Below are 27,051 nucleotides of genomic sequence, written 5' to 3' on the forward strand. Positions count from 1 at the left end.
CCGGAAGTGGATGGGCCACGGAGGCGGAAGTGTCGTCACATTGGGATGGAAGCGGCTGTTGTTGGAAATAAATATGGGTAAGGGGCCTCGTCCTCCTCAGTATTGTGTTTGGGTGGGGGTAAGGGGTCTTGTCCTCAGTATTGTGTTTGGGTGGGGGTAAGGGGTCTTGTCCTCAGTATTGTGTTTGGGTGGGGGTAAGGGGCCTTGTCCTTCTCAGTATTGTGTTTGGGTGGGGGTAAGGGGTCTTGTCCTCCTCAGTATTGTGTTTGGGTGGGGGTAAGGGGCCTCGTCCTCCTCAGTATTGTGTTTGGGTGGGGGTAAGGGGCCTCGTCCTCCTCAGTATTGTGTTTGGGTGGGGGTAAGGGGCCTCGTCCTCCTCAGTATTGTGTTTGGGTGGGGGTAAGGGGTCTTGTCGTCCTCAGTATTGTGTTTGGGTGGGGGTAAGGGGCCTCGTCCTCCTCAGTATTGTGTTTGGGTGGGGGTAAGGGGTCTTGTCCTTCTCAGTATTGTGTTTGGGTGGGGGTAAGGGGTCTTGTCGTCCTCAGTATTGTGTTTGGGTGGGGGTAAGGGGTCTTGTCCTCCTCAGTATTGTGTTTGGGTGGGGGTAAGGGGTCTTGTCCTCCTCAGTATTGTGTTTGGGTGGGGGTAAGGGGTCTTGTCCTCCTCAGTATTGTGTTTGGGTGGGGGTAAGGGGTCTTGTCCTCAGTATTGTGTTTGGGTGGGGGTAAGGGGCCTTGTCCTTCTCAGTATTGTGTTTGGGTGGGGGTAAGGGGTCTTGTCGTCCTCAGTATTGTGTTTGGGTGGGGGTAAGGGGTCTTGTCCTTCTCAGTATTGTGTTTGGGTGGGGGTAAGGGGTCTTGTCATCCTCAGTATTGTGTTTGGGTGGGGGTAAGGGGCCTCGTCCTCCTCAGTATTGTGTTTGGGTGGGGGTAAGGGGTCTTGTCCTCCTCAGTATTGTGTTTGGGTGGGGGTAAGGGGTCTTGTCCTTCTCAGTATTGTGTTTGGGTGGGGGTAAGGGGTCTTGTCCTCCTCAGTATTGTGTTTGGGTGGGGGTAAGGGGTCTTGTCCTCCTCAGTATTGTGTTTGGGTGGGGGTAAGGGGTCTTGTCCTCCTCAGTATTGTGTTTGGGTGGGGGTAAGGGGTCTTGTCCTCCTCAGTATTGTGTTTGGGTGGGGGTAAGGGGTCTTGTCCTCAGTATTGTGTTTGGGTGGGGGTAAGGGGTCTTGTCCTCAGTATTGTGTTTGGGTGGGGGTAAGGGGCCTTGTCCTCAGTATTGTGTTTGGGTGGGGGTAAGGGGCCTTGTCCTTCTCAGTATTGTGTTTGGGTGGGGGTAAGGGGTCTTGTCGTCCTCAGTATTGTGTTTGGGTGGGGGTAAGGGGTCTTGTCCTCCTCAGTATTGTGTTTGGGTGGGGGTAAGGGGTCTTGTCCTCCTCAGTATTGTGTTTGGGTGGGGGTAAGGGGTCTTGTCCTCCTCAGTATTGTGTTTGGGTGGGGGTAAGGGGTCTTGTCCTCCTCAGTATTGTGTTTGGGTGGGGGTAAGGGGTCTTGTCCTTCTCAGTATTGTGTTTGGGTGGGGGTAAGGGGTCTTGTCCTCCTCAGTATTGTGTTTGGGTGGGGGTAAGGGGCCTCGTCCTCCTCAGTATTGTGTTTGTGTGGGGGTAAGGGGTCTTGTCGTCCTCAGTATTGTGTTTGGGTGGGGGTAAGGGGTCTTGTCCTCCTCAGTATTGTGTTTGGGTGTGGGTAAGGGGTCTTGTCCTCCTCAGTATTGTGTTTGTGTGGGGGTAAGGGGTCTTGTCCTCCTCAGTATTGTGTTTGGGTGGGGGTAAGGGGTCTTGTCCTCAGTATTGTGTTTGGGTGGGGGTAAGGGGCCTTGTCCTCCTCAGTATTGTGTTTGGGTGGGGGGGGTAAGGGGTCTTGTCCTCAGTATTGTGTTTGGGTGGGGGTAAGGGGTCTTGTCGTCCTCAGTATTGTGTTTGGGTGGGGGTAAGGGGTCTTGTCGTCCTCAGTATTGTGTTTGGGTGGGGGTAAGGGGTCTCGTCCTCCTCAATATTGTGTTTGGGTGGGGGTAAGGGGTCTTGTCGTCCTCAGTATTGTGTTTGGGTGGGGGTAAGGGGTCTTGTCCTCAGTATTGTGTTTGGGTGGGGGTAAGGGGTCTTGTCCTCAGTATTGTGTTTGGGTGGGGGTAAGGGGTCCTGTCCTCAGTATTGTGTTTGGGTGGGGGTAAGGGGCCTCGTCCTCCTCAGTATTGTGTTTGGGTGGGGGGTAAGGGGTCTTGTCCTCAGTATTGTGTTTGGGTGGGGGGTAAGGGGTCTTGTCCTCAGTATTGTGTTTGGGTGGGGGTAAGGGGTCTTGTCCTCCTCAGTATTGTGTTTGGGTGGGGGTAAGGGGCCTCGTCCTCCTCAATATTGTGTTTGGGTGGGGGTAAGGGGTCTTGTCCTCCTCAGTATTGTGTTTGGGTGGGGGGTAAGGGGCCTCGTCCTCCTCAGTATTGCTCTTGGACCCTTCAGCAATGTATCAGAAAACACTAGGCTGTCTCTGTCGCCCAATGTAAACCAAACTATCCCCCCCCCAACACATTTTCTTTTACTCAAGGGCGTGACTGATAACCAACTTAGAGCTTATAAAAATATTAATGTTACCTACTGGCTACTGGTCATACAAGGCCTTTAATGCATCTTTACCATGTATTTAGATAAAGGTATATCAATAAGTTGATTTCTTTGAATCTTTAAACACGCCAAAGTAATTCTGTACCGCGTTGGTCTTAAAATTGAGCTATTTCTGTGCTGTTGGGAGCCACAACAAATCACTGCATATCTCCTCCATGACTCAGTTTTCAAAACTCTGTTGGAACCTTGTCATAACTTTTGATTGTATGATTGTATGCGACTTTCTGTTAGCCTTGTTGAAAAGTCCATAGTGGAATAATGACTTTTTAAAAAAATACATATTCTATTTTCCTGTTATTTTTGCTTTTATTTAGATACTAGTGATTCTATGATAGTTGTGAACTGAAGATAACTGCATTTATATGAATTTCTCCCAAACATTGCTCACAAATAATTAGATTACTTACAGTGTGGAAACAAGCCCTTCGGCCCAACAAGTCCACACCGACCCGCTGAAGCGCAACCCACCCAGACCCATTCCCCTACATTTAGCTGACACTACGGGCAATCTAGCATAGCTAATTCACCTAACCTGCACATTTTTGGACTGTGGGAGGAAACTAGAGCACCTGGAGGAAACCCATGCAGAATGGGGAGAACATGCAAACTCCACACAGTCAGTCACCTGAGGTGGGAATTGAACTTTGTGCATGTTCTGATTGGAAGCAAAGTGATTTAATTTATTAAGGCTGTTATATGATTTCAAATTGTTGTAAACAAATTAACTGATTCAGGAGATAAATGATCAGCTAATACGTGAGTAAATGATTTATGATGCCTTCTATTGTAATATTGGCTGTAAGAACTGGCAGTATTTCGGCGATTACTCAAAAGTCATCAAAATTAACTAGCTCGTTGAAAAAGGCTTTAGACTTTAAATAGAATTCCAACTGCAGTCACATTAAATCTAATTAACTTATATCGATAATGGTTATTGAATAATTCTCCTTTGTAAGGACAACGTAACAGAACAGGCTATTTTGTAATACCCATCAATGTCTGCTGTTCTCACGTATACATTCATTTAAATTGTTTAAGTTAATAAAGTTAGTGTTTCACTTTTTCCACCTCTATCAATCTGGCTTGGTATGTTTGAACAATGACTCTTGTCCTCCTGAAACAGAGTTTGCAAAGTGGGAAGTACCACCAGTGAGTTTGGGTGGATGCATTGCGTTATGTACATTTTAGGCATACATGCAATAATTGGTGATGAAAGGGATTATATTAGGCCATGTAGCAGAAATGTTAATCAGTCTAATTACTTTATCCTAGGATCAAGGATCCTTGAAGCTTTCACAAATTGATCTTAACCTCTCAATGATTGGTAATACTTACTTGATATTCAGAATTGAATAGGCAGAATTGCCTCCAATCAAATGTTAGGAAGGGAGTAGTTATTACCTGAAGGTCTCATAATGTGCACAGTTTTTGACACCTTGGATTTTGAAGTTGAACCAGACAGCTGGCATCCTTGCTATCCCTGAGTGAGCATCCACATCCTCCCTGCATACTTCACTGACTAGTCTTTCTTCATAACATACCCTGTCTTTGACCCTGCATCACTACAACGATTACTGAAACTCTCATCCATCACTTTTTAACTTCTGCATTCACAATGCAAATATCTTATGGCTAGTCTCCTACCTTGCATTCTTGTTAAACTTGCCTTCTTTTCCTAACTACCAAGTTCTGTACACAAGTTACCGCACTCCTTACTCATTGGCTTCTGATCCTACAGCATCTGTTGTAAATCTCAACTATTTTCAAATCTTCCTTGTTCTTACTCTCTAAACCTCTGTAACCTTATGCACCCCTTCAATCCTCTGCGGTCTGTGTACTCCAGTTCTGACTTGTATCCCATTCTTAATTTTCTTCTGTTGCCTAGGATCCAAGCATTGGCATTTTGGTGTAGCAGAGCATTGTGTGTGTACGTACACCAAATAGACTACAGTAGTTCACAAAGTTAACTTGCTACAATTTTCTCAAGGGTAACTGGGAATGGGCAAAACGTTCTGGCCTATCTAGCAACTCTCAGTTTCTGAATGAATAAAATATTGTCTAAATGAACTTTTTCACTGCTTTCCCTCATTTTAAGATGCTAATTAAATCTTACCTTTTTTGACCACTTCTCTTAAATTCTCATTAGATAAATTAATCAGGAGGCATAGGCTACTTGGCCCCTTCTGTGCCTTTAAGTAAGATCATGAATTATCTCATTGTGGCCTTAACACCACTTTTTTGCCGACCTCCCATAACCCTTGAATCCCTTTGATACAATTTCATTGCAACTCAGCCTTGAATGTATTCAGTATTTGAGTCTCCAAAATAATTCCAAAGACTAAAACTGAGAGGAGAAATGCATCCTCATTTTTGTTTTAAACTGGAGACCCCTGATTTTTAAACTATGCTCCAAGTTTTAGATTTCCCACAGATAAAACATCCTCTATCCTCTCAGTATCTACACTAACAATCACAAAAACAAACTTACAAATTTCAGTAAAATCACTTTGTCTTCTAAACTTCAACCTTTTCTTATAAGACACTCACTTCACCCCAGGATTCAGCATATTGAACCTTCTCTGAACTGCTAATTACAGTCATGAGCCTGTAAAACTTCCCGTATGTCTCAATTTAACAACTTGTTTGATCATGTTCCTTTGTAGCACTTTACCATTAAACACAAGTTATTGCAGGTCTATCCATCTGAATAAGTAGCTAGAATTCAATCACACACTTGACTTCATTCATCTAAATGGAGATGATAATTTAATGGTTTTGGACTTGCCCAGACCAAACATAACCAGACATGTTGAAATCTTGAGTAAACCATTCTTTTGGGGACAAGGAAAAGGCATCAGGCAAAGATGATGGGGAATGTAAATTCTCAGAATATAAATTCAGTGACTGGAAAACTCCTGTGTAGATTATAACCCATTCCAATCGGATCATGGAATGTCACACCGGGGGGCTGTCAAGCAACTTCAGGTAAGGATAGAAGGGTTGTTGGGCTCAATGCTAACTGTTTTCTCTCCACAGATTTTGCCAGACTTGCTAAGTTTCCCTAGCAATTTCTGGTTTGTTTATTTAAGGGATTCCTGTGTTACGTTAACCTTGGTTTGACCAACTGAAGTGTGGAGGATAGGGTTTGAATCATTCAGGATTATAATAAATTGGCAGTCTCACCTGGAATCATAATGAATGTGGGAACCTTGCCTGTGGATCAGTGGTAACAATTATTAATATTGCTGCTCCTGTTCAACTTCTGATCAATGATGATCTATGTTAGAAGTCTCAATAAAGGTCAAGGAAAGGTGCATGAGTACTTTGAAATGGCTAATGCCTGCAAAATGTTAGCTACCATTTCCAAGTCCAAGCCTGAATTTTCAGTAGGTCCTAAAGCAGACTGGCATGGGATGCTTCAAGAATTTAATTAAATTCAAAGTTTGGGAGAAGATTTGTAGCTCGGGTGCTCGTTGTTGTGGTTCTGTTCACCGAGCTGGGAATTTGTGTTGCAGACGTTTTGTCCCCTGTCTAGGTGACATCCTCAGTGCTTGGGAGCCTCCTGTGAAGCGCTTCTGTGATGTTTCCTCCGGCATTTGTAGTGGTTTGAATCTGCCGCTTCCGGTTGTCAGTTCCAGCTGTTCACTGCAGTGGTCAGTATATTGGGTCCAGGTCGATGTGCTTATTGATTGAATCTGTGGATGAATGCCATGCCTCTAGGAATTCCCTGGCTGTTCTCTGTTTGGCTTGTCCTATAATAGTAGTGTTGTCCCAGTCGAACTCATGTTGCTTGTCATCTAAGTGTGTGGCTACTAAGGATAGCTGGTCATGTCGTTTCATGGCTAGTTGGTGTTCACGGATGCTCATGAGCAAAACCAATGTAGTGTACAAAATCCCATGCAAGGACTGCACAAAATACTACATAGGACAAACAGGAAGACAGCTAACGATCCGCATCCGTGAACACCAACTAGCCACGAAACGACACGACCAGCTATCCTTAGTAGCCACACACGCAGATTATAGGACAAGCCAAACAGAGAACAGCCAGGAAATTCCTAGAGGCATGTCACTCATCCACAGATTCAATCAATAAGCACATCGACCTGGACTCAATATACTGACCACTGCAGCGGACAGCTGGAACTGACAACCGGAAGCAGCAGATTCAAATCACTACAAATGCCGGAGGAAAGATCACAAGCGCTTCACAGGAGGCTCCCAAGCACTGAGGATGTCACCTAGACAGGGGACGAAACATCTGCAACACAAATTCCCAGCTCGGTGAACAGAACCACAACAATTTAATTAAATATTCTGGAAACCTCAGCAAACAACTCCAATCCTGATCTTTGATGAAGTAATTGTAGTTGCTTGGGCCACAAACACTTCCATTACAAACTTTTGGCAAGATTACCATGACTGTGATGAAAGTTCTCTGACTCACAACTACCTTTTATTGTACGTGATGTGAATTTACCATTGGAATTATTTTCCACTTGGTTTTGTTAGGGTTCCATGATGTCATATTCTTCAATGCTTTGATATCTAGTTAGTTTTAAATGGTTTATAGTAATTATTATTCAAATATTTACATTATAATTGCATTAAAATTAGTTTAATGCTTGGGAAACTTGTTAAGAATGTTATTAATTTCAGATGTTAATTTAATGTGCCCTGGATTATACTGTGGAAGGTCAACAATAGAAAACAGAAATGACAGCCATCCACAGTTTGGAGAATGTGGGGTAAGTTTTGTATGTTTTTCATTTCTTGTGTAGAGTAAAACTGACAATGATTAAAGGTGCAATTGGCCCTTGGAGATCACAGGTTTACGCAAGTGGTTAGATGATAGCTGTTATTCAAGCAATTTAAAAAAATCCAGTATTTGTATATTCATTAATATTGAACAACTTTTGTGATTTATGTTTAGTATGTGAAACATATACAGAGGAACCTTGATTATCTAAAGGATACAGGCGGGGAGTATTTTGTTTGGTTAATTGAATGCCAGATAAGTTTAGCCAAGTGTTGGGACCTTGCGATCTTGCTGGACAATCTGATATTCGGATAATCCAATGCCAGATAATCGCGGTTCCTCTGTATTGATCATACAGTCAGGTCTGTATTTCATTCTAAATGTGTCTGGGTCTTCTATTTACAAATATGCTCATAGGACTCTAGAATGATGTGGCAATGTCAGTGTTGGACTGGGGTGGACAAGGATATAAGTCACATGATACTAGATTATAGTCCAATAGGTTTATTTGAAATCACAAGCTTTCGGAGCACTGCTCTTTTGTCGGGTGAAGTCTATGAAGCAGCACGCTCTGAAAAGCTTGTCATTTCAAATAAACCTGCTGGAATATAACATGGTGTTGTGTGACCTCTGACTAGCTCTCTGGAGGCAGTATTTTCTTAATTTTGCAATTAGCATTTGCAAGTTGGATTTATCAAAGTATAGAGCTAATGACTGCTATCTGTAAACTAAATTCAATATATGGTGCAGCAGCATTTGTTTTAATTATAGATAAAAAGACTGAATAATTATTCATTTATTCACTGTTTAATCTTGTGTACTTGAAGGAGTGTATTTATATGTTCGAAGCAGACTTGTTGACTCCATAATTTCAATGAAAAATGATCATCCTGATGAGAGTCACTGAATAAACTGTCATTGATTTGCTTCTGGATTCAAGCTACAAGCATTAAGGTGCTGTGATTTTAGTTGAAATAGATTTGTAGTTTGAATTCCTAAAGAAATACAGGTTGGTTTTAGACATGCCACTGTCATCTTGATCTTATTTCCCAAATTGTATGTTTTTCTCCTTCAAATCATCTAGCAAATCCTTCATTTTCTTGCATTTCAATTAAAACTAACTTAAATACACTTCTTTGAATGTAATCTTGTGCAGAACTATTTTATACCTTCAGGTAGTCTACACTGGGTGAAAACAGCTGTTGGGTTCGTATGATGTTGAATGTGTTTTGGACTTCTATTGGCCAAATTGTAAAAAAGCAAACTTCTGAAATTGACAAAACTCTCAAAAAGCTAGACCGTGACATGAGAACTAAAAGATAAGCACTTTAGAAGAATCTAGGAATGACGTAATTGGTAGAGCGAAGTCAAAATAGCTGAGTACCAAAGCTTTCTTTGTTTTGGCCAGGAACTGCTATTGAAATGTTTCCAAGCTGACTAGAGAGTTTCACCAAGGTAATTAGAAATCTTGACGGTCTGACTTGACTAATGGGCTGAATGGTAAATAATATCTTTCGTAATTGGACAGTTCACATAATAGGTAATGATTGCATTAAATCAGTTCCTTTTGATATGTAAAGAAAGATTCCTTGAGTACAGATTATTGTGGTGTTGCATTGACTGGCAATAGAGTACTTGATGCATGCTCAGGAGTACTAATAATTCTGTTGTGCTTTGATATGATTACTTAGATGTTAGCACCATGCATGAAATCTTACTTGTATTAAAGAAAATATATCATCAAATTATTTCAGAAATTGATTTTGAAGGGGTTAATGACTCAGAGTCACAGGGTTGTACAGCATGGAAACAGACTCTTCGGTCCAACTCATCCATGCTGACCAAATATCCTAACCTAATCTAGTCCCACTTGCCAGCACTTGGCCCATATTCCTCTAAGCCCTTCCTATTCATATACCCATCCGGATGCCTTTTAAATGTTGTAATTGTACCAGTCTCCACCACTTCCTCTGGCAGCTCATTCCATGCATGCACCACCCTCTGCGTGAAAAAGTTGCCCCTTAGGTCCTTTTTTTTAATATCTTTTCCCCTCTCACCCTAAACCTATGCCCTCTAGTTCTGGACTCCACCACCCCAGGGAAAAAGACCTTGTCTATTTATCCTATACATGCCCCTCATGATTTTCTAAACCTCTATAATTTCATCCCTCAGCCTCCGGTGCTCCAGGGAAAACAGTCCCAGCTTATTCAGCCTCTTCCTATAACTTAAATTCTCCAACCCTGGTAACATCCTTGTAAATCTTTTTTGAACCCTTTCAAGTTTCACAACATCCTTCCGATAGGAAGGAGATCAGAATTGCGTGCAATATTCCAAAAGTGGCCTAACCAATGTCCTGTACAGCTGCACCATGATCTCCCAACTCCTGTACTCAACACTCTGACTGGCACAGTGGCTCAGTGGTTAGCACTGCTGCCTCACAGCACCAGGGTACCAGGTTCGATTCCAGCCTCGGGTGACTTCTGTGTGGAGTTTGCACGTTCTCCCTGTGTCTGCGTGGGTTTCCTCCAGGTGCTCCGGTTTCCTCCCACAGTCCAAAGATGTGCAGATCTGGTGAATTGGCCATGCTAAATTGCCTCAGTATTAGGTCAGTTAGTCAGAGAGAAGTGGGTCTGGGTGGGTTACTCTTCGGAGGGTCGGTGTGGACTGGTTGGGCCAAAGGGCCTGTATCCACACTGTAGGGAATCTAATCTAATATCAAATACAGCCTTCACTATCTTATCTACCTCCAACTCTACTTTCAAGGAACTATGAACCTGCACTCCAAGGTCTCTTTGTTCAGCAACACTCCCCAGGACCTTACCAAAGTATAAGTCCTGCTCTGATATGCTTTTCCAAAATGTTTTTCCTTGCATTTATCTAAACTAAACTCCACCTACCACTCCTCAGCACATTGGCCCATCTGATCAAGATCCCATTGTACTCTGACGTAACTTTCTTCGCTGTCCATTACACCTCCAATTTGGGTGACACCTGCAAACTTACTAACTATACCCACTATGTTCACATCCAAATTATTTATATAAATGACGAAAAGCAGTGGACCCAGCACTGCTCCTTGTGCCCCATTACAGGTCACAGGCCTCCAGTCTGAAAAGCAACCCTCCACCACCACCCTCTATCTTCTACCTTTGAGCCAGTTCTGTATCCAATTGGCTATTTCTCCCTCTATTCCATGCGCTCTAACCTTGCTAACCAGTTTCCCACGAGGAATCTTGTCAAACACCTTACTGATCATGTCTGCTGCTCTCCCCTCATCAATCGTCTTTGTTACTTCAAAAACTTCAATGAGATTCACGAGACATGATTTCCCACGCACAGGGCATGCTGACTATTCCTAATCAGTCATGCCTTTCCAAATAAATGTAAATCCTGTCCCTTAGGATTCCCTCCAACAACTAGCCCACCACTGATGTCAGGTTCACTGGTCTATAGATCTTTGGTTTTTCCTTACCACCTTTCTGAAATAGTGACACCATGTTAGCCAACCTCCAGTCTTCCGGTACCTCACCTGTGACTATCAATGATGCAAATATCTCAGCAAGAGGCCCAGCAATACTCCAAATTCGAACAGTTAGGAGCTAGTTTTAATAGAAATGGTTTTGCAAATATATTTCCATGAGTTTATTCTGGGAAAAATGTGACACACAAACATTTAATGTAACTTGGTAATGAGAAGATTCTTTTTCATTTATCTTAAAACAATGGCTCTGTAGGTATGCCCAAGAGGGGAAAGAACAGATGAACTGAGGATTTGTCGAAAATGTGAGGATTCACCGGAACTCTACGACTGGTTGTACTTAGGCTTCATGGCAATGCTGCCTCTGATTTTGCATTGGTTCTTTATCGAATGGTATTCAGGGAAGAAAAGGTTAGTGTTATTTCAGAACAATAAGTGTAAATGGTGGTGTTACTTGGTATTGACTTTTACATGTGGAAATGTCACAGTAGGTTAAATGTTGAGTTTTCTCTGGTAGGAAATGAATTAGTAGAGACTGAGGATGTGAAAGTCATCTTTAGTTGCTGCAAAGAGTCCACATGAAATGCAACTGAATAATCTTAGTTCTGTTTATAGTTAAGAAAATACACATTTTCTTGAAGTCCTTCATCTTGCACACACCAGGATAATTTGCAAGAAACACCAATGTAAAGGGTAAACAACATTTTATACTCTGAGGGTGCTAATCGATTAACAAGTGGATTTTAATGAGTAGAGGCATTGCCGTGCAGAATTATGTTAGAAGATGACTGATAGTTAACTTTCAAGCTTTGTTTAAATTTTAAATCATGCAGGTTAACTCTGGTTTAGATCTTGCTCTGAGAAATGAACCATAGATTAGTTTTCACTTGTTTTTGTTGCAGCAGCAGCCATATGTGTACCTGTTCTTTTTGTCTACAAAGAACAAGGTCCTGTGTATTAAGATATGCATTTTCCAAAATGCACAAATGCACCCCATTGCAAGCTGACTAACAATGTTAAATTAGTTGTCATCTTAGCATATTCATCAAATGCTGTCCAAATGTTGATTCATATATCACATTGGAGACTGTGATTTGAGTTCCTCAATCACTGGCAGCTTTTAAAAAGAAACCTGATGGTATATGGATGTTGATGGCTGGCCAGCATTTATTGCCTGTCCCTAGTTGCCCTTGAGAAGGTGGAGGTGAGCTGTTTTTTTTCAAATCGCCACAGTCCAGGTGCTGTAGGTTGACCCATAGTGCCCTTAAGACCCATTGAGTCTGCTCTGCCATTCCATCGTGGCTAATAATGCAATTCTCCTGTCTTTTCCCTGTAACCCTTGATTCCGCTACTAATCAAGAACCTATCCGTCTCGATCTTAAATGCATTCAATTACTTGCCACTACTTCCTTCTGTGGCGAGGAGTTCCACAAAGTAACCACCCATTGGCTGTAGAAATTCTTCCTCATCTCAGTTCTAAAGGGTCGTCCCTTCACTCTGAGACTGTGCTCTCGGGTCCTAGTCTTTTCAAGTAGAAACATATTCTCGACATCCACTCTATCCACGCCTCAGTGTTTTGTAAGTTTCAATGAGATCCTCCCTCCTCCTCCTAAGCACTATTGAATACAGACCCAAAGTACTCAACCTGTCCTCCTATGACAAGCCCTTCATGCCCATAGTCATTTTTGTAAATGGGCGGCACAGTGGTTAGCACTGCTGCCTCACAGCGCCAGAGACCCGGGTTCAATTCCCATCTGTTCCTCTGTGTGGAGTTTGCACATTCTCCCTGTGTCTGCGTGGGTTTCCTCCCGGTGCTCCGGTTTCCTCCCACAATCCAAAGATGTGCAGGTTAGGTGAGTTGGCCATGCTAAATTGCCCATAGTGTTAGGTGAAGGGGTAAATGTAGGAGAATGGGTCTGGGTGGGTTGCACTTCGGCGGATCGGTGTGGACTTTTTGGGCCGAAGGGCCTGTTTCTACACTGTAAGTAATCTAATCTAATCTGTCAGTAATCTAATCTAAACCTCCTCTGGACTTCTTCCAATGATGGCACATCTTCCTTAGATCGAGGGCCTAAAATTGCTCACAATCTCACCACCTGTTCCTCTGTCAACATTTCTGTCTCTGACCTGCTTCACTGCTCCAAAGAAACTTTCTTTTCCCAGCCCTCCCTCTCTCTGGGCACAGACTCCAATTATTCCTCTGCACCTGGTTGTCAGCATAAATACTACCACTTTTCAGTTCATTTAAGTTCTAACGACAGGTCACTGGACTCAAAACATTAACTCCTTTTCTTTCCTGTCCACAGATGCTGCCTGACCTGTTTCTTTAAGTTTCTGCTTTGTTTTTGTTTGTCAGTGGTTAATTGTTGGAATGGAAGTAGATTTACAGTAGAATTCTCAGATCAGTTTTAGAACCCTTGTTGACAAAACAGAAAAAGACCCTTTGGTTCATTTTAAGTGCTTGTTAAAAACAAACCACCTAACTATTTTAATCATGTTTTCCAGCAATAGCTGTCATATATAAATAACCTAGAACTTTGTGTACAGGGCACAATTTCAAAAGTTGGAAATATTATGAACTATAAGAAGGATAGAGTCGAATTTGAGATGTATGTAAACAGATTGGTGGTACGGGCACTTGTCTCATTTTCCCTCTGATCCTTCTCTTGTTTTATGTTGGGTTGCTCCTATTGCATCTATTATTCCAAGATCTAGAACCACCTCAGTCACTGAAAATAGCTAATTTCTAATTGCTCATTTGCATTCCTTCGTAAGTTTAAGTTTCTTCGAATTTTCCTGAATCTAATCAGAGAAGCCTCTAATTTTGTCTTTTATTTGCATTTTGTTACACCTTGAAATAAAATCTGTTGTCATTATTTTAAAGATACAAAGTTCACCTTAATGAATCAGATTTTCTTTTTCCCTATAGTTCCAGTGCACTTTTTCAGCATGTGACAGCATTATTGGAATGTACTGTTGCAGCTATTGTTACGTTATTGGTGAATGATCCAATTGGGCGACTGAAAATCCGATCCTGCCGAGTGAAGATGCTGTCAGACTGGTATACAATGCTTTATAATCCGAGTCCAGATTACATCAATACATTGCACTGTACACAGGAAGCTGTATTCCCTTTGTAAGTATATGATTTTCAATAAAGAGTAAAATTGATTTACTCACTTAATAGTTGTTAATTTACAAATTGTCATATGTTTCAGACAAGTTAGACCTCCATCTGTATCGATTTTAAAAACCATAGTGGACTGATAATCTATAAATTGTGTTGAATTGTATCCAGATAGTCGGCATGAACTGGGACTTCACTTGACCACTGACCTGTGAGAGCTGTTATGTCACAGTGTTAGTGTCCCATCTTTGAGCTAGGAGGGCTGGGTTCAAGCCCATCTGTTCCAGATGTGTGTATGCTATTTCTGAACAAGTTGATTTAAAAGTTTAATACTTTTGAGTACCCAACATGCAATCATGCCATAACATAACCATACAGGTTGATTAAACAATGGCTCAGCTGGAAGTTGTGGGACCTAGTGGAATTTCGATCGTAGTAGACTCTGAAAGAATTGCCCAGAAAATTGAAGATTCCACTCGCGATTTCATTATGTTTTGTACTCAGCATAAGTATCCATTTTATTGGGAGGGATCTGATTAAATTAGTTAAGTAGTTATTCAGGCAAAATTGATGATTAAATAGATGGTGAAACTCCTGAGGAATTACAGTGGGTTGAGGAACTCCTGAGGAATTATTCAACTGACTTCATGTGTAGCTCGCATACCCCCAAATACAAATCTCCCAGATCACTTATGTCCCCCAGACTGTGCCCTGACATCCTTTTACCCTCTCATCACTTCAGATCTGACACCATTTTTGGATCTACACCCAACTTCCCCTCGCTCCAGACCCACCACCCAGCTCCCGTAGACTGGGTAAGTGTCCCTTCCTACTCTTTAACCCAACTGGCCTCCCCTCAAACACAGTTCCTCTTGACCTGACAATCTCTGTGCCCTGCGCCCCTACTGGATTTGATTTCTCACATCTATCCTGACCTTTCCTAAATACACCATCACTTGCCTTGCACAGGTGCACTACACGTCCTACCATCAGGCAACCTGTCTTCCCCAGCACTCTAACCTCACACTTAACATATGTATTTATGTATAATAGCAGTTGTCAAAATGGGTCTCTGATTCTGAATCTTTTAAGTTTCAGAATCCTGCAACTGTCTGCTGAGAAAGGGGCCATTGATTGTCTTCTCCCTAAAGTTCACTACAAGAGAACTGTCTGAATGGAAGTCCAGTTCTGCACTTCTGAAGGAGTCTTGATTCAAATTTCTTCTGTCAGAACTATGGAGTTCTAATTTTGTTTTTTTTTGAAAAAGGGTACAGTGGCAATCTGCACAAGATTGCTAAACCTCAGAAAATCCTGCCCTGCTTTTATATGTAAAAAGGGATATTAAGATCTTGTAGAAGACGGTAGTGCCTGTGTGTCAGAAAGTCCAGATTCAAGTCGTACCCCAGGATTGATGGGTATAGCGCTGTCATAATACACTCAGGTTGACTGAAAAATAAACTATAAAAATAAATCACTTAGTAAAGTGGTTACCTGTTAAGCGAGCGACTGAGTTTCAGTACAGGTTGATCTTTGAACAGGTTGATGAAAAAACTGTCCAGATGTAAAACATTCTGGCACTTAAATCACTGTCTTGTTCCCAGTTGAGAAGGAGCTGTTTCACCAGACAATACGTTCCTTGGTTTCCACACCTTCCTTGGTAGTTCTTTTTCACATGAAATAAAAAGGCATTCACAGTGATTGTGTCCCTACCTCTAGACAAGGTGCCTGGGTTCAAGTCCTACCTGTTCCAGAGGTGTGTAATAATCTCTCTGTACAAGTTGATTAGAAAATATTTATGAAGAGATATTCTCCTTTAATGGGTAGCTCTTTACTTGAAAAGTTAATTAATTCATTGTTTCAAAATATATTAAAATACTACTTATTAAATCTCTAGGGTGGCTGAGTTAGGAACTTGTAGTGTGAGCTCTATAAATAAATAAATGAGAATAAAGATAGTTCCTGTACTATGCTTCACCAACTGATTTCCTGAAATGGAACAGTAAGTAATGTTTTTTCCACTTCTATTAACAAAGAAAAATGTACTGCTTATTTTTTGAGCATGTGTTATGCTTTTCACAAGCTGATCGTTAAAAGTAGCGAGGGAGCACACACCTTAAAATTGGAAACCAGTGTTTTGAAAAATGGGAATCTCAGTTTCACTTCTGTTCTCTTCTATTGTTTGTTTTTAATGGTCAGTCTTTTTTTTTTTGTTTTGTTTTCAGATATACTATTATCTTCATATACTATGCCTTTTGTCTGGTTTTTATGATGTTGCTTCGTCCACTCCTGGTTAAAAAGATTGCCTGTGGTCTTGGAAAATCTGATCGATTTAAAAGCATTTATGCAGCCCTCTACTTTTTTCCAATTCTGACAGTACTTCAGGCAGTTGGTGGAGGCCTGCTTTGTAAGTACATTTTCATGTCTAAATGTTACCTTCAGATTTAGCTACTTCTCTCACAAGGTTTTGCCACAACCTATTTGACCCCAGCAATTGTCCAAACCAGCATAATTTAATTTTTAATACTTTTTAAGACCTGTTTTGAGATTTACAGTATATAATTATCAGCATTAACATGTAAAGATTTGTTTGCTGTAATCAATTTTACTTTCTTTCATTACCAATTTCATATCACAAAAGACATTCTACATGTCTATAACCAGAGTGTATTATTCCTTCTCACCTTTTACTGTTGCTTGGTATTCATTGTAAATAATTGTGCCATGATTTTCCTATGTTTGTTTTTCATATGTGCACCATGCCCTGGTTATACTTTATTTCCTATTTATCTAAATGCAACTAGCATTTGTCAAGCAAGGATCTAACCCTGATGTCTTCATTTTTAGTGTCTATCTCTTGATTACATCATCTTTAATATGGGAATCAATGTCCAATTGTATGCTCGTTTGCTCACGTTTTCAGCACCTCATGTGATCCCTTGATTGTGTTGGTGCTGTCAATTGTCTTGTCCATCTAAAGGTCCAGCTTCTCCAAACTCAACATCAGAAAGATCGAAGTCATTGTCATTAGTCATTGAGATCTCCAGTACGGTAACAGACTCTTCGGTCCAACTAGATATCCTATATAAATCTAGTTCCATTTGCCAGCATTTGACCCATGTCTCTTTAAACTCTTACTTTTCATATGCCCATCTCGATGCCTTTTCAGTGTGATTATACCAGCCTTCACCATTTCTTCCGACAACACATCATACATGCTACACTCTGTGTGAAACAGTTTCGCCTTAGGTTCCTTCTAAATCCTTCCCCTCTCACCCTAAACCTATGCCATCTAGTTTTAGACTCCTTCACCCCAGCGAAAGGTCCTTGCCTATTTACCCTATCCATGCCCCTCATGGTTTTATAAACCTCTATAAGGTCACTCCTCAGTCTCCAACGCTCCAGGGAAAATAGCCCCAGTCTATTCAGCCTTCTTATACCTCAAACCCTCCAACCCTGGCAACATCCTTGTAAATTTTTTCTGAACCCTTTCAAGTTTCACAACTTCTTATGAGCGAGTTTTGAGAAGATTTGTAGCTCAGGTTGAGGTTCTGGACGTAAGTTTGTTGCTGAGCTGGAAGGTTCAATTTCAGACATTTCATCACCATACTAGGTAACACCATCAGTGAGCTTCCGCACAAAGCACTGGTGGTATGGCCTACTTTTTATTTGTGTGTTTAGATTCCCTTGGGGTGGTGATGCCATTCCCTGTTCTTTTAACACGTTGAGTCCACCCCCCCCCAAAGAAAATGAACAGGAAATGACGTCACCATAGGAAATGACATCACAAAAAGGCATCACCATAGGAAATGGCATCACCAACCCAGGGAAACCTAAACGCATATATAAAAAACGAGCCATACCACCAGTGCTTCATCCGGAGGTTCACTGATGATGTTACTTAGAATGGTGACAAAATGTCTGAAACCGAACCTTCCAGCTCAGAAAGCAAATCGACATCCACAACTTGCTATAGCAGGGTGACCAGAATTGCACACAATACTCCAAATGTGGCCTAACCAATGTCCTGTACAGCTGCAGTATGACCTCCCAACTCCTATATTCAATGCATTGACCAATAAAGGCAAGTATACCAAATGCCCCCTTCACTATCCTAAATACATGTGAGCTATGAACATTGCACTCCAAGTTTCTTTGTTCAGTAACACTCCCTGGGACCTCACCATTAAGTATATAAGTCCTACTCTGATTTGCCTTTCCAAAATACAGCACCTCACGTTTCTCTAAATTAAACTCCATCTTCCACTCCTCTGCCCTTTGGCCATCCGATCCAAATCCCGTTGTACTCTGAAGTAACTTTCTTCGCTGTCCATTACACCTCCAATTTTAGTGTCATCTGCAAACTTAGTAACCATGCCTCCTATGTTCACATCCAATGTAAATGAAAAAATGTGCTCCTTTGCCACTGATTCAATTATCTCTCCTTTACCACTGACCAAACTGTTCAATATTGGCTTTGAGAATTTCCATTTCTGTTCCTATAGTACCTCTAGTGTGCAATTGCATGTGTTAGTGCACTCTACAAAAGTCTCTCGAACTGAGCTAGAGGTCGAGACATTGAAGAATGCTTTAGGACTTAACTGGATAGTTACCCGGGAAATGTTAAGATAGGAAAAGACTCGTCTAATTCCTGGGTAATGAATAGTTGCTTAGTAGTACAGAACTTAAACATTTATAAAAAACTTTTGTCTTGCATTCATCAGAACTGGGATGCGAGAAAGCAAACTTAGAACTGAAACATTATTTATACAGTATGAGAAGAGGGTGCTGCTTGGTTGGAACATTGTTGGTATGGAGATGAAGTAGGTACTGTCATTCTTAGTTTCCTGAGACTTGGACTCTGTTTGGTCAAGATGTTGCCATAGGCCTAAAACAGGGATCAGGAGTCTCCATAACCCTTTCATCCAAGAAAAAGGTGCAATTCCAAGATCAGTGTCCTGTGAGAGAATATATGTAGTTTCTGGTATACATGAATGAACCATGCTGCGAACCTGACTGATGATCTTAAGTTGATTATTAGTGTACTTCTTGGCACATTCAGAATTATTAAGTAATTTTTTCCACAGAAAATTGCATTTAATATTGGACATTTGCAAGCATGGCTGGTTGAGTAGTTGGCACACTGCCTGCTTTGGTTGGTCAAATGTAATTTGATATGTCATTGAGCCACTTGGCCTACACACCTTGAATCACGTACACTACGGGATTAATCTATTGGTAATCTGAATAGGACACTAGCCATTTGCTCAACGTATAAATTTGATGTTACAATTGGACGTGCCAAAACTGTTCTGCGTGATAATGGATATTATGATCAAATCATCACTCTCTGCATATTGCACAAACTTTTTAAAATACCTGATTGTCATTTGTCCCATGGTGGGATTGAACACAAGTTCACAACATTATCCTGGGATTTTGAATTATTAGCTAATGACAGTATTTGAATACTATCTCCCTGTGAATTGAGCAACAGGTGAAGTGACCCATATTATATTTGCTCCCTGTAAACACAAGTAATGCTCTTGATTAACAGGATGCTGCCCTCAAGACAATAAGACGTTTTGCATGCCACCAGACATCCGTGATGTGGTGAATGAGTTTCAGTGGTGGTATGTTGCCAGATATTTTCCATAGCAAGACCATGACTAATCAGTGGCTACCTGCAGATCTGAAGTTTTTCAGCTAACAACCAGAGCTATAGATTGTCAATCACAGTATCTCTGTTATCCTCCTTCTCATGCTGTATAAGTTAGTGTTCCACTTTCTAAATTTGGTTTCTTTTATGTAAATTGAGTGTCAACTTTGTGTCTCAATTTAGCAATGTTTCAGTCCTGGGTAACTCTAACCCACATCAAGTCTCCTACCTGCTTCCAAACCCACCTAACACACCCACACTTTAAACTTTTAAACTATGGCACCCAGTATTGTAGAAAGATGGTGTGACCTGTTCACTCCCAATTCGCAACCGCTGCAATGAGCTCTTTGATTAAAGACAAGAAATTGTGGAGTAATTGTTGGATGGGTATAAGTTCAAATGGAACATCCAATGTGATATCGCTCCACGGAAGCTCCAAACTATTCTATTCTTTATCTTTCTCATAACTATATTTCTATAAGCTCTGTTCTTCAATTTGATTTTGTTTCTACCCTCTTCATTCATGTAACCCATAAAATTACATTTGTGTCTCCTTATAGTTTATATTTACTATGCACATTTATGATTTCTAGAATTTAGGTGAGACAATGATGACTTTTTCTACTTTCTTCATCAAGGCAGCTCTTGACCAAAACTCCCAAAATAACTGCCAGTCTTTCATTTTAGCTCCTCCAAACTAACCTCAGTGAAAGGAGCCATTTGCTGTAGCCATTTCTTGCTATAAGACAGATTTAATGGTGAGGAGATGGTGCTTACCTTATGCTGCCCCAATTCTCTTTCATTCACAGAGTGCATTGTGGACACTATCAATTTATATATAAATCAGGTTACTCAGAGGTAGGTGTGCAGATATCACCCTGCCTTGGCACTTTCATCAGTCTGAATTACAATGTGTAAACGCCTCAAGTTTCTATGATTTGGAAGAGCCAGTGTTGGACTGGGGTTGACAAAGTTAAAAATCACACACCACCAGATTATAGTCCAATAGGTTTACCAGGAATCACTAGCTTTTGAAGCACTGCTCCTTCATCAGATGGTTGTAGAATATAAGATTGTAAGACACAGAATTTATAGCAAAAGATTACATTGGGATGTAACTGAAAGCATATATTGAAAAAGACCTGGATTATTTGTTAAGTCTCTCATCTTTCAGAATGACCATGTTGGTTTCAGTTCTTTCGTATGTAAATCGCAAAACCTTTTTCAAAGTTACATTCTCAAGTGAACTTTAACAATTGGTGTCATGTTGGCTCAGAAAATGCATTGAAGGTGTAAACTGCCCTGTGTGAGACTGTCTGTCTGGTGCAATGTTCCGATTGATTCTAATCTAAAAAAAATGGGTTTACAGGATCTTACATGGATTCATGCAGTTTTTGAGCAATCTTATACCCCACAACCACCTGATGAAGGAGCAGCGCTCCGAAAGCTACTGATTCCAAATAAGCCTTTTGGACTATAACCTGGTGTTGTGTGATTTTTAACTCGAGTTTCCCGGAGATTTTGTAATAATCACATACCCACTATTCTTCACTGCTTATGCTTAAATCTTGCTCTGCATATGTAATTTATTATTGAAGGTGACTTCATTCTGAGTATTTTTTCCCAAAATAAATTTGACCATTTAATGCAGTTTGCTTGTTTTGCTCAAAAAAATAGTTAAAAGGACAATACAGTGCATAAGATTGACAAATGGTATTTCTTAAATTTTTAAAATTATAATTCATTCTTGTAGTGACACTGCTTGTAATTGGTTATAGTCCAGCTTGCAGATAATTCTGTAGTCATTATTACCTTCTAACTGGTTTGGGGAACAGTTCTGATTAAACATGAGAAAGAGATACCTCTGAAGGTCAGTTGATGTTTCATCCTGCATTTAAATGATCTCATATACTTCTAGAATTTATCTAATGAGTTGCCATTTACTCTCACAGGTATACATTTTTAAAAAAAAGTCAGTCTTTTAATTTATTCTGTTTATATTTGCAAAATAAATTTAATCAGCATTTTTATGTTAAGATATTGTGCTGAGAAACAATTAACTAATTTTTGGTCATTTGTTTTAGATTATGCTTTTCCATACATAATTCTAGTCTTGTCATTGGTAACTTTGGCAGTATACATGTCTGCTTCAGAAATACAGGTAAGTCAGAATACTCAAATAACAAAACTATGACAGAAACTTTATTAGAAATTCTGGAATACTGTAGATTTAATGTTGTATAAACTGTCAATTTAGTATTTAAATATTTTTAACGAAGATATAAAAGAGACCTATGGGGCAACTTTTTCACGCAGAAGGTGCTGTGTGTGTGGAATGAGCTGTCAGAGGAAGTGGTGGCAGCTAGTACAATTGCAACATTTAAGAGGCATTTGGGTGGGTATATGAACAGGGAAGGGTTTGGAGGGATATGGGCCAGGTGCTGGCAGGTGGGACTAGATTGGGTTGGAATATTTGGTCGGCATGGATGGGTTGGATCGAAGGGTCTGTTTCCGTGGTGTCCATCTTTATAACTCTGTTACTCTATGTGTAGTAGAAAACGGTACTGTGAATTAAAACTGAATATATGCTGCAAAGGTTTTATTGCAATGATTATTCAATTTGTGACAACTCAGTTTTAGGGAATTAGGTGAATGATAAATATGATCAGTTCCCTACTGTTGCTGAAATTCTGAATTGCGGTGGGCGCGTATGATGAAGGACTGTTCAAAGTGTGGCACACTAAGTGTAATGTTGTTTTGTAACAGCAATAGGGGATAAATAAAAGTTTTAAAATAACAAAAAATATATTTTTCATTTGCAGACACACAAGGATCTGATCACCAAAAAGAAGAGACTGGTTGTTCTGTTTAGTCATTGGATGTTGCATGCCTATGGAATAATCTCAATTTCAAGATTAGATAAACTGGATCAAGATCTGCCTCTGCTGGCTTTAGTACCAACTCCAGCACTTTTCTACCTGTTAACTGCTAAATATACAGAACCTTCAAGGATATTGTCAGAAGGTGGCAATGGACATTGAAAAGGGGCACATACTATAGAACAAGGGATGTTTGAAACAGATTCTAACTGTGTAGGAATTAGTATGATTACTATTGCTTGTTCAGCTGTGATGTGCTGTCTGCTTTATTTATGTTTTATGTACATAATCGATTCACATGCTTTGACAAAATAGTATTAAAATGCAGATAAGAAATTTTATTTCAATAAATTGGATCCATCTCACATAACTGCAGTGGATTACATAAAGTGTAAATTTCAGCTTCTTTGTCATCCTGTGGGGCAGAATATAAATGATGAATCTTTTGCAATGATACAATGGTCCAAACCTAATCAACATTAATTTTCATTACTGTGTTTCTGGACTTTGGCTAATGCCAGTTTATTGGAAGACTTTTATTTGATCTCCTTGAACAAAGTGCGGTGGTGGGTCAGTTGAAAGGGCCAGTCTAAATCGCCAAATAATTGGTTCTTTCAGAAGCTGCCCATGGTTTTTTTGAATATTAAAGGTTAGACTTAAGTTGCCACAATAATTATCAGTCTACATTTTTTTATTCCACTGTAACTTTCACCCATCCATTTTCTAATGGAGTTCTTCTATCTATACAGAGGAACCTCGATTATCCGAAGGACACGGGTGGGGAGTATTTCATTCAGTTAATCGAATGCTGGATAACGTAGTTTAGCCAAGCATTGGGACCTTGTGTTCTAACCGGATACTCTAAAGTTCTGATAATCAAGGTTCTTCTGTATGTAGTTAGCTTTCTATCATGAAAGGTTTGGTATTAATATTTTCTTGAGGCAATTTTTCTCAAGTATAATTTGAAACATTGAGATATTAAATACAAAAGCTGGAAGTATATTTTTCAGAAATCTCAATGATAAATGTTTTAAAACATAAAGATTTGGAGGGAATTACCAACAGAGACCTCTGATACTGCCAGTTAAAAGTGACTAAGTATTTTTCATGAATTTCAAATTAAATGTTATTAATATGACAATGATGTTTTCTTACCGATATAATGTTGTCATTGAGGTGATGTGATTTGTTTCATCACGCATCTTTCCTTTTCTTCTGTAATTCAAAGATAAAGTAAAATTTAAAATACGTTTAATCCAACTAAGAAAGTAATTTTAATCAAATATGGCCTACCAGTAGGAAGTGTGGCTCCCACGAAGGATTGCAGTTTACTTAAGTACTGTTTTAGCTGATCACTAACGTAGCCAACCTTTCGTATTCTGCTGTAGATTTTCTGCAGCAGTTCCTTTATTGTGTCTAGTACACACTGTTCACATTCTTCAGATTCCTGCAAAAGTGGCATTTGTGAATTCTGTGATAAATACATGCATAAATACCAGTAAAAATCTTTGTTACTCACTACCTTTTGAACCCTAGCATCCAATGACCAGCTATTCAGAAGATTATCTAAAAACAAAGAAAAAATAGTATTACTTTGGTAGCATGTGTAATTAAGGTACATTACTCCGAGTAGAACTAAGTATAGGTAGTCTTTCAAATAGGGACAGGATAGTGCATGCATACTGTTTGCACTTTGTGTCAACAATAATGATCAAATTATAGATGTATTTTGCTTGAAATTTGTATGTAAATATGAGGAAAAAATGACAAAGTTTAAATATTTAAATTTTAGAACACTTATATGATTTATGAACGCAAATTGAAACTTTTCAGGAGACTCAAATCATTTTTCCCACTATGATAGAATTGTTTGCATCCAAGGTATCTGAGATGAACCTAAGTTTGCACATATAGTAATTAATTTGTTGGTAGAAATATTTAGGAATAAAATCTGACTATAAAGTGTCACAATTAAGAGGCTTGATGTTAAATACTGGAACCGTAAACTTTGTGACACTGTGTTAACTTCTTTTCACAAAACAGTTTTTCAGATGATGCACCGTAGATGATTTGTAGTTCAATATCCTGTTGGTTCTTTGCTGCGATTTGCTTTTCTCTTCCTTCTTTGAGTGAGGCAATGACTCTCACCAGTTGGAAGTTGCACTGTCAATGAAAGATAGGAAAGATTAATTGGAATATATTGTTATTAATATGCAGCAGCTTCATTGTAATCAGAGGTGTCTCTCATCCTGCAGATTTTTACAGCAAACTCACTGAAAGTGATTAAGAATGGAAATCCAGACCTTATTGCTAAACTTTCTCAGCTAAAGGCACAGATAGTAATGCCTAACCACAACAGCAGTTTTTGCTGCTGCTGTTGGTTAAGGAAGAGCATGTGCAAATGTGAATATGCTTTATTTTACTGTTTCATGCAGGAATATTTCTTCCTTGAAGAAATTCTGCCATACAGATGCATGTAAAGTGTAAATACATACAACTAGTTTTAATAGAAAACACTGCATTGCTAAATAATACTTTACTCACCAGTTTCAGTTTGCAGTTTTCTATCTCAAGATGTTCAAGTCTTCTGTTTGTTTCATATATATCTGCCTCCATGAATTTTAGTTGCTCAGCAGTATTTTTAACTTGGTTATAGAGGCTATTTCGTATTGCAGCTAACAAAGACTTCAGTTGTGGCTGATGAAAGAAACAAATGCAATAAATGTATTCTGCTATTGGTATATTTGCTGTTCAATTTTTTTTTCCAAAATCCACTTCACAAAATGTGAAGGTCCAAAAATTGCTGGATGTGAGAGTTGATCATGGAATGGTGCGGTTGGGACTTCCTGAGCATCGAATTCAACACTTACTTAAATTTAACTAATTATAGAAATAATCACCAGTGAAGAATGAAAATGGAAATAGGATGAGACAAAGAGAAATAAAGGAAAAGAAAAAGCCAGCAAACGTCTAGACATAATCTACAATGTGCAGGGGTGTACCTATTCAAATGTTGCTTTTCTTGGCCTCCAACATTGAGTGGCATAGGCTACTCAAATCACAGGTGAAACTGGGCAGTGCAACATGAAATATATGGAAGGAGTTGAATTTGTCTTAACTGCATAAATCAAGTAATTTTGTAAAACAGAAGTCTCATGGTATGATTTTTCTTTAGTTTTGATAAGGCTAAAGTACTGAACTGGAACAGATAGCATAGTCCCTATTTATCATAAATTACTGTTTTGCTTTATATACTAATGATAGCTGGCACAAGAAACTTGCCATTATTTCTGAGCAAATTCTTGTTATAGCCTTTTTACTGAACTCACTATAATGAATAAATGATTGGCCATTAATTGCAAATTTTAAATAATATTCAATACCCATTCTGGTTGCTGTTCATTGCATGCTTCATATATTTTAAATTAGTTTCTTTTAGCTAATTTTTAATGTTCTTTTCTGTTATGTAACTTGCTCAGAGTTCTTTAACCTACTTATTTTGTAGTGAAAATTAAGACAAAAAACAGTCAAACTATTTATAACTGACTTAGTCATAGTACAGATTCGATGTTGCACAGTTTGTCCAATATTATTTAAAATGTGTACTGTTTAATATTAGGTGTTAGGATTTTCATGTGGGTTATTTGAGCTGCTCCTATAATTTTGGAAAATTATACTGCTTTTCTGACAATTTTACTAAAATTGCACTGAAGGTAGGTACAATTAACTAAACACCCTTAAATTCTTACCCATTGAGATCTGTAAATTGTCTGCTAAATTACCAACCTTCATACCATCTAAAGGTCTTTGCATCTAACTGGAAGTTACATGAAGTAGAATACCCTTTGACAAACTTTCACTTTTACAACTATAACCCTTCTGAAAGCATGCAGCTTTTTCTTTGCAAGATTTCTCAGCCTCTGGTTTTCATGATTCGGAGATGCCGGTGTTGGACTGGGGTGTACAAAGTTAAAAATCTCACAACACCAGGTTATAGTCCAACAGGTTTAATTGGAAGCACACTAGCTTTCAGAGCGACGCTCCTTCATCAGGTGGTTGTGGACAGGGACAATCACCTGATGAAGGAGCATCACTCCAAAAGCTAGTGTGCTTCCAATTAAACCTGTTGGACCAAAACCTGGTGTTGTGTGATTTTTAACTCGTTTTCATGGTAGCAACATTTATGCTTTCTCATCACTTTTTCTTGCAGCTAAAGTATTACAAAGTCTGCCAATGACCTGGTGAATTCTTTGGTGCTGGTCATAAATCTGGGTGTGTGATGCACTATTGCCTGTTTTTCCAAGCAAACAGGAGATTAATCAAATGGAATATGCCAAAAGCATACACCGTCCCTATTTGGGTACTAGTAACAAAATTGGGAGCGCTGCTCCATAGACTGGTCAAATAACAATTTGACACTGATACAGAAGTATTTCTATCAGACAATCAAAGAAAGTTGACATGCAAGAAAAATAAGCACTTG

General features: G+C 39.6%; 2 protein-coding genes across 4 annotated transcripts in view; one reads left to right on the plus strand and one right to left on the minus strand.

Annotated features, from left to right (window-relative positions):
• The first annotated feature begins 4 nt into the window (after positions 1–4).
• jkamp (jnk1/mapk8 associated membrane protein) lies at positions 5–25,309 on the plus strand. Of its 3 annotated transcripts, none has more exons than XM_087989905.1 (7): positions 5–77; positions 7,329–7,417; positions 11,163–11,317; positions 13,836–14,042; positions 16,256–16,437; positions 21,774–21,850; positions 22,512–25,309. In XM_087989905.1, the coding sequence occupies exons 1-7, from the start codon at positions 11–13 to the stop codon at positions 22,728–22,730; spliced, it is 996 nt and encodes a 331-aa protein (XP_087846031.1). In that variant the 5' UTR covers positions 5–10; the 3' UTR covers positions 22,731–25,309. The 3 variants fall into 3 exon arrangements, with proteins under 3 accessions (XP_087846031.1, XP_043553722.1, XP_087846032.1); XM_043697787.2 differs by lacking the exon at positions 5–77 and adding an exon at positions 2,668–2,698; XM_087989906.1 differs by lacking the exon at positions 5–77 and adding an exon at positions 3,874–5,654.
• ccdc175 (coiled-coil domain containing 175) overlaps positions 23,737–27,051 on the minus strand; it is an 81,277-nt gene continuing 77,962 nt past the window's right edge. The window contains exons 16-20 of the mRNA XM_043698439.2: positions 25,113–25,265; positions 24,629–24,731; positions 24,091–24,134; positions 23,862–24,015; positions 23,737–23,783 (exon numbers count right to left, since the gene is read on the minus strand). Coding sequence (XP_043554374.2) covers positions 23,737–23,783; positions 23,862–24,015; positions 24,091–24,134; positions 24,629–24,731; positions 25,113–25,265 — 501 coding nt within the window. The remainder of the gene's footprint in view (positions 23,784–23,861; positions 24,016–24,090; positions 24,135–24,628; positions 24,732–25,112; positions 25,266–27,051) is intronic.

This window comes from Chiloscyllium plagiosum, unplaced genomic scaffold, assembly GCF_037043375.1.
Source record: "Chiloscyllium plagiosum isolate Xiang-an unplaced genomic scaffold, Cpla_swu_hap1 HiC_scaffold_8, whole genome shotgun sequence".
NCBI classification, from domain to species: domain Eukaryota; kingdom Metazoa; phylum Chordata; class Chondrichthyes; order Orectolobiformes; family Hemiscylliidae; genus Chiloscyllium; species Chiloscyllium plagiosum.